Below are 10207 nucleotides of genomic sequence, written 5' to 3'. Positions count from 1 at the left end.
GGAGAGCCCTCCCCCACTGGAGGCACTTTGGAGCGAATACGCAAGCGGCCTGTCCGCCAATTTATGTGAGGGTTCCATTTCCGGAGCCATGGGATGCCTAAAATAAGTGGTCTGTCCATGCCAGGTGCGACCACAAAAGAGATTAATTCAGTGTGGGTACCCATTGTCATTTCCAAAGGTTCAGTAAAGAAATGGGCGGGCCCCCCCCCTGCAATCGATCCGTCTATTTGGCAAAAAACAATAGGGGTTTTCAAAGTGCGCAATTTGAGGCCTAATTTCTCAACCATGGCTGGATTGATCATGGACCGGGAACAGCCGGAGTCCAATAATGCTAGGAGGGTGGCAGGTGTTCCTTCAGGAGGAACTTTTAATTCAATAGGAAGTAGAAGGGGCCCCTTGTTTGAACTCACCCAGCGAGGTGAAGCGTCGTCATCTGAGTCATCAGAAGAAGAGTAGTTAGCATCCGCGTCATCCTTCAATGGTTGGGCCAGAGGAGGAGGGTTGGTTTCTCCAGCGAAAGCTGTTTCCCTCTTTTTCTTTTCAGCGCCTCTTGCAGGCTTCTCCTCTCGTCTGGCAGGCGGTTGGGCGGAGAGAGGTGATTTCGCCCTACAGAGGGGGGCGGTGTGCCCAAGCTTGCCACAGCGAAAACATGTTAAAGGTCTGGAGGAGCCAGAAGGGGGCTCTCTCGCGTCGCCTCGGCGTTTGGAAAGCACTTGAGTAGCAGGAGGGGGGAGGGCCTTGGCAGCCCTTTCTTTCCGCTTCCTTTTTTCCTCAGTGGCATATCGCAAACGAATTAAGTCAAGCTCCGCGTCAGCAGCATGCTCAAACCAAGTGATTAAGCGTCTCGGCAGGTTACGATTAACACATTGTTGATAAATTTCAGGGTTTAAGCCTTCAGCAAATCTGTCCAGCATCGCATCCTCCCCCCAACCTCTCATGTACTGAGACAGACATTGAAATTCCTGGATGTATTCGGCGACAGGCCTGTCGTCTTGGTCAAAAGTTAAAAACTTCAATTTGTTTCGCTTCTCAGTCAACGGGTCATCAAAACGTCGACGGAAAGCTGCCATAAAACGGTTGAAATTCCCCAAGAGGGGAGAACCAGACATATGCAAAGCAGTCGACCACGCAGCCGCCTCACCATCCAAAGATAAAAGGACCATTCTGACCCTTAAAATGTCAGATTCAAAGTCCCGGCCATAAATCTCCATGTAGTTAAAAACCTGCATAAGGAAGGAGGCGAGGCTAGCAGAAGCCCCATTAAAACGCACAGGCAACGGAGGGATTTTAGCCATACGATGTCTTCGGGGGGGAGCCTGGGGTGGAGGACCCCTTTGGTCAGCCAAACCTCTAGCCGCAGGGGGTGACACGGGTCGAGGGGGGGGTGGGGGAGAATCCTGGCGTGGGTAACGTTGCCAATTTCTCCAGTCTCTTTCCTCCTCCCCCCTTCTCTCTTCCAAAAATGTTTGACCCCAATAATCAGGTAGTTCACTCCGCTGGGGTTGCCTCCCAGGGCCCTGGTGCTGATAACTTCTCCATTCTCCGTCATCGCCCCTTTGGCTCCAATATTCATGAAACTCACCCGCCTGAGGTTTTCTCACGGCCCCTGGCTCCAGCGAAGTTTGTTGAGGTGGTCTTTGGGTGAGTCCAGCATTCCAGCTTGTCTCTATTTCTCTTTGCCCCACTGAAGTTTACCAACGGGGTAGGGGGGAAGGTTCAGGCTGACTGGAAATTTGCAGTTGAAATAAATCTTCGTGCAGAGGTCGGTCAGACGGGCTGGGCTGGTGAAAAGAAAGGTCGGGAGGTCCCAGTTCACTGGAATCCGTCCCTCCAACGGCGCCTTCCTCCTCTCTGGTCGGAGAAGACATTATTTCCCTTCTCGGTAGACGTAAAATCTCCTGGAAAGGGATATTTTCAGATTTTGCTTCTTGTCACGCCCCACTCCATTCCATAATTAGGAAAGAAGACCAAGAGACTCCATGGGTTGGAAATCCAAAGTACTTTTACTAATTATAAATGGTAAGCGAGCAGCAGTGAAGCAAAATCTGAATAATATGGCGCGAAAGCAATTGATATATAGCAAAGCCCGTTCCCCCCCCTTAGGATCAAAGCTCCAGTCCAATCATAAGTCCTTCAAATGTCAGGTGTGAGATAACTTCAAAAAGACAGGCCAAGATGGAATGTGAAGGCCGTTGATGCAGGCGGGAAACACGTACGCATGCGCAATCCCAACGACTGGTACATCCTAGAACATTCCTCCAGCACATTAATTAAAACCCTCCCACATACACGCCCCCCCCTTCCCGTTTCATGGCAGCTGAAGCAGCAGCAAAGCAGAAGCTGACAGCTGTACTTAAAGAGCAGAATAGAGTGGTGATCGGAACACAGTGTTCTTATTAATGTAACACAAGAAATACAGCATATGTCTTTTTAACAGTTATGACTCCTTTTGATTCATGTCTAACTTGAAATTAAATACACCTATATTTCCTCTCACATGTCATATGGTCAAGCCAGGCCTCTGACATCCTGTATTTATGCCTTGCCACTTTTCTTAAATGCAAAACTTTACATTGGTCCCTGATAGATTGTCTCCTACTCATTTCATCCCACTGCTCAAATCTGTCTAGACATTTTCTTCTTCATTTAGGCTGTTAGTCACCTCTCTCAGCTTTTGTATCACATGCAAACTTTATAAGTATGCTCTCATCTTCCGAACACGAGTCACTGATAATACTGAACAGCATAGGAACGCCATTTAAACTGTGGATGATCTGATGAAGTTATAAGAAAATTTACATTCAGGACAACAAAACAAAGCATTTCAAAACCATGGTGTGAACTGATGGGCATTTGTCTGAGGTCAGAACTGTGGTTAATCTGTGAGCACAGAAGAGACACAAAAGTTATGTTGCTACTAATGGAAGAAAAAGAAAGCTTCATGCATAGATATGGTTTAAAGAAAAAACAGAAATTTTTAGAAAAATGTTTTCAAATGCTTTCTCTATTCTACTATTCACTAGTAGCTTATCTGTTGTCTGTTTGTTACCTGTCTATCTTTCTATCACACATACACACACACGTGTGTGTGTATGTGTGTGTGTGTGCTTGCTGTATGCTTTACAGCTCTGAGGAGCAAATTTAGAGGGGTTCTTTTACTCAACATGTAAACACCTTGTCAAATTAGTTGCCTAAGCGTACTATGCCTATATTAGTGATAAGTAAGACTTCTTTCGTTGTCTTTAACAACCTTGTAAAAAAAAACATTTTTGTCAGTAAGATTATAAGCAGAATTGATAATGTCTTCAGAATAGTAAAATTATATTCATCTCATTAATAAACACAAGAAAACCATAAGTAGAACTGAAGTCTTGTGAGCAAAGTTTCTACAACACTACCAAAAAAGCTCTCTGTCCAGGGCAGGTATAAGAGAACACCTATAGCAGAACAGGTCTGCATATGTGGTAAAGGAGAAGAGGAAGATATCTCACATGTTCTTCTATTACACTGTGACCTATACAGAGCTTGTAGGTCTGCTCTGCACATATTCTCCCATTATTAGAGAGATTGCCAGGGAGGGCAGACAACTTTTATCTAGGCTTTCTCCTCCAGGACACAAACCTGGCTACCACGTATGCAGTGGCAAAGTTCTGTGCTGCTGCAATGTCCACAAGGGAAAAAATTGGTTATAGAAGTATAGTTGTCATCTTGTACCAGTTATTTGGACATATCTCTAACAATTTCTGGACCATTGTATTTACTCCCATACTTAACAGCTTTGCAACCAGGTAAACCAGGGAGTGACCCAAACAATTTGAGAACATGTATGTTATTTTCCACTTTTAATGTCAGTATGTTTTAATTATATCTTAATGTCAGTACTTTTTAACATATTGTAAAAAGTAATGTGTACTGCTGGTCTTTGACTGTAATAAAGATTTATACTTACACTATACTGATGTAATCAAGCCATGAAATATTTCAAATCAGCCAAAGTCAAATGTTATCTAGAGATTGCCTTGGAATATATCAGTTCAGTTTTACATCTGAAAGTATTAGAAGGTTATCTGGTTTAATCTATACGATCTTCCACATCCAAACAGCTAGCCTCTTATTTAGTGTCTCTAGAATCAATTATACCATTCTAAAAAGAAAGAAGTAAAAAGTGGAGATGAGACCAAAATGAGGCCATCTTTATTCACTATTCATTTGACAAATAATAGCAACAGTATCTTTCCTTTTCCACTTTTGCTTGCCAGAACAAACCTTTTCAATATTTTCTTCATGTCAAAAGATATCTTTAGATGATTGATGTTCTTAACCTTTTTTTAAAAAAAAATTAAATATATTGTGTTTCATTTATAAACATTTAACTTTTTTCAGGATATCTGGTATATTGCTAATAATCCCATGTACTCAAACTAATTTGTAAATGTTCTGTATTGTAGCAGTCTAATTAAAATGACATAAGATTCATCTTTCTCTTCTTGTTATTTCAAGAATTACTCATCTTTGATTTAAAAATTGTACAGGCAGACATACCCACGCTTTGTGCACAAATAGATTAAATGAGCCTGAGATTTCTGTATGAGTAAGATAATGGTGCTAATTTCAGCATCTGCATATACAATACACTTGCATCAATTAAGCTTCCTTCATAAATGTTTTTGGGACCATAATTCTATTCTTCTTCACTGATGTTTTATTTCTTCAGTTCACTATGATTGATATGTACCATAATTTTGTTTGTCTGAGAAACATGGACATACTGATTTTGAAAGTCTATTAAATTTTGCTTGAACATTGCATTATATGAAAAAAAAATCAGGATATGGGGATTATGAAAATGGACAGGATGACTGTTATTTTATTTCTATAAATACATTGCTTAGAGGATGAATGGATTTGCCAGGTATTCTTTTTTTAATACCCGCTCTAGTCTTCTGGTCCAGATCTTCTTCAGACTAGAGTTGCAGAATGAAATATGCATGATGGAGTATACATACAGCTTCAAAGCTTGTAACACTGGAATCTCATTCCTTACCTCTTTACATAATTATGATCTTCAAAGCCATAAAGCAGATGGAGACAAAAATGGCACCTGTAAAGACATCATTTGGCATCTAACGGACTTTATGTTTCATCAGACCTTTAAAAAACCATCCTTATGCCTGGCTCCAAAGCTTGCCACCCTTTGACCAAAAACTAATGTATGATGAGATAACCATCTTCTGGATTGAAAACAAGCTGCAGAAGCATTATTTAAACAAGTTTTTACAAAGAAGATGTTTGGGAGACCAAATATTTTTGGGAGGGAGTATTTCTTTTGTGAACAGCTTGTGGTATTCCTAGAGATATCCAGCATTTGTTGGAAACAGGTTACTAGACTATATCGAACTGGTGTGAATTTCCATAGAATTATCAGGATTGGTTTTATGAACTGTTACATACTGACAATCAGTATGGTAAGTTCCACCAAGGTCTGCCGATCTGGCAGGAAAATACTCAAAGGTGATTGGCCAAGCTGTTTGACAGCTCACTATAAAAGCGCTGCTGTCAAACAGAGCGGTGCTGGATTATACATAGTTCATTCTAATAAAGAGCTGTTGTTTGCTGTTATGCCTGAGTCTGCCTCATCCATTCACCTGATTTAACATTGGCGACGAAGGTGGGATTGGAAGGCAACGAGGCACAAAAAGAGCTGATAGACAATCCAGCATAACAATCCAGCCGGAGCAAGCGCAACATCGAGCAGCCATCTTTAAGCGGCAAATTCAAATCTGCCTTGACTGAACAAGATGACAACACATGCCCCACCAGCTCCTTACGACCCAGCAACTAAACACTGGGATTCCTATATGATGAGGTTCAAGTGTTTTTTGGAAGCAAATGACCTCCTGGGGCTCTCCGACAACCGTAAGAGAGCCATGTTCCTGAGCTACTGTGGGCCAGAGGTATTCAACACCGCCAAAGACCTATATGAGCCAATCCTGGTACAGACTGTCACCTGGTCAGTGCTTCAACACACACTGAGAACACACTACGCTCCCAAACCTTCTAAATATTCCCGGAGGCATGAATTCAACCTCCAAAACCAAAAAGAAGGGGAGAGCATAAACCAATATGTTGATGTACTTAGAAAAGCCGCAGCATATTGTGAGGTTCATGATCTAGACGGACTATTGCTGGACAGAATAATTTGTGGGGTGCGAGACAACAATTTTCAAAGGAGATTGCTGGCGAAAACAAATCTCACTCTGCAAATTGCATTGGGTGAAGCCAGGGCTACAGAGTCCTCGACCAAGTCGACAGAAATGCTGCAAAGGCAGAACAGCCTGAAAAGCATGCGCAGATCTACAGAAGTCCATTGCGAGACTACTGAGTATTCTCTGACAGCGAGGACGAGGTTTGCCGCATGTGCATGGAGAGGAGAAAAATGGTGCAAGATTTTAAATGTACCCAGCTAAAATTTGGTGTTAATATTGCCCCTGGACTGTTCCAAAGCATCATGGAATGGCTTTTTCAGGGGATACCAGGAGTCGTCCCCCATTTTGATGATGTCTTGGTATCAGCTACAAATAAGAAGCAACTTTTTAAAAGATTACGAATAGTTTTGGCCAGAATTAGAGACAAGGGTCTCCACTTGAAAAAAGAAAAAATGTCTAATTGCTGTACCAAGGGTAGAATTCCTGGGGTATTTGATTGACGACTCTAGGATTCACCCAAAAAATAAAAAAAAATAAAGCATTCCAGGATGCCCCCACACCTCGCAACCAGACTAAGCTGCAGGCATTCCTTGGACTTTTCAATTTTTACAGTGTGTTTCTCAAGCAGAAAGCAACTGTAGCTGAGCCCTTATATTGGCTCCTTGGCAAGAATGCCAGATGGACCTGGGGCAGAGCTGAGGCCTCCGCATTTCCCACGGTAAGACTGCTGACAGCGGACACGTTTCTGGTCCAATATAACCAGACCCTGCCATTTGGCTAGACTTGAGACGCCTCACCCTTCGCCATTGAGGCGGTCCTCAACCATTGAATACCCAACGGAACTGAAGCCCCCATCATTTAATATTCGAGGACCCTATCACCCATCAAGCACAATTACAGCCAATTGGACTGCGAAGCATTGGCTGCAGTAGCTGGGGTCAAAAGGTTTCATGAATTCAATTCAATTCCATTCAATTTATTAGATTTATAGGCCGCCCAATCCTGGAGGACTGTATGGCCATGATTTTGAAATCATCACAGACCATAAACCTCTGCTGGGGCTCTTGGCTGGGGACTGACCAACTCCGGCATCACTCTCAGCATGAATGACCTGTTGGACTGTTTTCCTTACAGCCTACAGCTACCACTTCGTTCATCATCCAGGAAAGACTCTGGGACATGCTGGTGCCCTCAGCAGGTGCCCACTCCCCTAACTTTTTGACGATCCAACCCCGGAAACCCCAGTTTTGTTAATAGACTGCCTTGAGGCCAGCCTGGTGTCATCTAATGAGGTCGCCTGCCACTCAGCGAGAGACAAAATTATCTTTCAAATTTTGAACTGGGTGTGGAGGGGGTGGCCCAAGGGGCTGGTTGGGTCAAACCTTTTGTTAAAAAGAAAACTGTATTTGTCTGTTTTGTGGGGGTGCCTTCTGTGGGGGGACAGAGTGATTGTTCCACCCAAACTGTGAATTGTAGTATTAGAGGCCTTGCACGTAGGGCATCCGGGAATTGTCCAGATGAAACCTTTGGCAAGGAGTTACGTGTGGTGGCCTAACATGGATGGAGAGATAGAAGAATGGGTGGCAACCTGCACTCCATGCCAGGAATCCAGACCAGCTCTCCCAGAAGCGCCCCCTCATGAATGGGAATGGCCTCAGGCACCCTGGTCCAGGGTGCACATTGACTTTGCTGGCCCCGTGCATGAGCAAGTATTTATGGTAGTTGTGGATGCCTACTCAAAGTGGCTAGAGATAGTCCTCATGACCGCCACCACGACAGAGGTGGTCATCAAGGTGCTATGGAGACTTTTCTCCATGCATGACCTGCCCGACGTCCTAGTCTCAGACAATGGGCCCCAATTCACAGCCATCCAATTTGAGACTTATTTAGCAACCCAGGGAATCAGACAAGCCTTGGTTGTACCCTTCCATCTGGCTAGCAATGGTCAGGTGGAGAGAATGATGCGATCTGCAAAAGAAGCCCGATTTAGGATTGGGCCGGGAGATTGGCAAATATGGGTAGACCAATTCCTCCTTTACCAGCATATCATGTAAAGTGCCACCACTGGCAGAAGCCCCACTGAGCTTCTGATGGGTCACCGGCTAAGGTCTCCCTTAGACCTGCTACACCCCAATTATTCTGCCCAACCACCAACAGATTCGACCAGCAGAATTAGAATATTTAGCAGAGGGGATCAAGTATACACCCACAACTATGCTGGGGGGACTCTCTGGATTCCTGCCACAATTGCAGAAATCACCGGATCTCACTCTTACAAAGTGGAGCTCGAGGATGGGAGCATTTGGAGGTGGCACATTAGACCAATCCAACCTTAGGCAATCAGAGGTAAGTCCTGCACTAGTTAGCCAAAGCCCTACCTAAAAGGAACAAACATTCACTCCTTTCACAGACCACTCAAGCCTGAAGATACTGGAGTACTTATCTGAAAAGGTTGCAGGGTCGCAGCGAGCGAACTGGCTCTAGAAACTCCAGCCACACCCCCAGAAAAGTTTCAGGAGCTTCCACCAGGTGAAGCCAGAAAGGTCCAACCGACCTGACCAAAGTTCCAGTGCCAACTGAACTGTGCAGGTCCGAGAGAGTTTCTAGACCCTCCTACCTGCGTGAGTATGTTACCAGCCGGATCAGCCCATCTAAGAGGGGAGGAGTGTTACAAACTGACAATCAGTATGGTAGGTTCCACCAAAGTCCTCCGATCCGGCGGGAAAATACTCAAAGGTGATTGGCTGAGCCATTTGACAGCTCCTTATAAAAGGACTGCTATCAAAAAGAGTGGTGCTGAATTGTACATAGTTCATTCTAATGAAGAGCTGTTGTTTGCTGCTATGCCTGAGTCTGCCTCATCCATTCACCCGATCTAACATGAACCTTGCATGATTAATGAATCTTTTATCTTTCAGACTATAAATTTAACCTAACATTAAGAAGAGGTACTGTTTCAAGTATTTTATAGTCATTGTCTAGAGCTTTATGCATTTGTCTACAGAGATCTACAGAGAGCACCACAAAAAAAAGATGTTAAAATAAAAATGGACATAATTAAACACAAAATGGACCTATTAGAAAAGGAAGAACTGGCACAAAAAATTAGAGGTGCCAAACAGAATTATTTTGAAAATGCGAACAAACCAGGCAAGTGGTTGGCATATAAGATGAAAAAAGAGAGAGAAACAAAGAAAATACTTCAACTAAGAGATAAACAAGGAGAAATTCAGTATGGAAATACCGGAAAAAAAAATATTATACACGACTACTACGTTAAACTCTATGAACAAGAGAAGGTAGAGGAGGGACGAGTCAAAAAGTATCTACAAGATGCCAATCTCCCCCAGGTACCAGATGAAACTAGAACAATGTTAGAAAGTAAAATAACAATGATGGAGCTAACAGAGGCACTTAAAAAACAAAATAATGGGAAAGCCCCAGGACCAGATGGCCTACCCATGGAATTCTACAGAACATTTGAAGAAATATTGACCCTCCCACTCCTACAAGTCATGAATGAAGTGATGACTGAGAGCCAAATACCGAAGTCATGGTCAGAAGCGTATATCACACTACTACCCAAGGAAGAGACTGATTTAACACAAATCAAGAATTATAGACCAATTTCTTTATTAAATTCAGACTACAAGCTATTTGCATCTATACTAGCTGAGAGACTTAAAAAAATACTTAAATGGCTTCATCCATTCAGATCAAAATGGCTTTTTACCTAAAAGACAAATTAAAGACAATATGAGAATAATTTTGAATACCTTGGAATACTATGAGACCCACCCAGAAAAACAACTGGCACTGATGTTCCTCGATGCGCAGAAGGCCTTTGATAATGTGAATTGGCAGTTTATGTTTTTGCAACTGGAGCAGATGAACTTTGGCAAGAAATTCACTCAAACTATACGAACGATATACCAGAAACAAGCAGCAAAGATAATGGTAAATGGAGAACTAACAGAACCGATTGAAATAAAGAGAGGTAC

General features: G+C 43.0%; 1 protein-coding gene across 1 annotated transcript; it reads left to right on the top strand.

Annotated features, from left to right (window-relative positions):
- Window positions 1-5798: 5798 nt before the first annotated feature.
- On the top strand, window positions 5799-6706 carry LOC148043661 (uncharacterized). The gene is made up of 2 exons (XM_087725013.1): window positions 5799-6406; window positions 6505-6706. The coding sequence occupies exons 1-2, from the start codon at window positions 5799-5801 to the stop codon at window positions 6704-6706; spliced, it is 810 nt and encodes a 269-aa protein (XP_087581139.1).
- The last annotated feature ends 3501 nt before the right edge of the window (window positions 6707-10207 follow it).

This window comes from Thamnophis sirtalis, unplaced genomic scaffold (assembly GCF_051295495.1).
Source record: "Thamnophis sirtalis isolate CommonGarterSnake01/CBP01778 unplaced genomic scaffold, rThaSir2_p1.2 scaffold_11, whole genome shotgun sequence".
Classification (NCBI taxonomy): Eukaryota; Metazoa; Chordata; class Lepidosauria; order Squamata; family Natricidae; genus Thamnophis; species Thamnophis sirtalis.
This window is presented reverse-complemented; position numbering and strand designations above follow the sequence as displayed.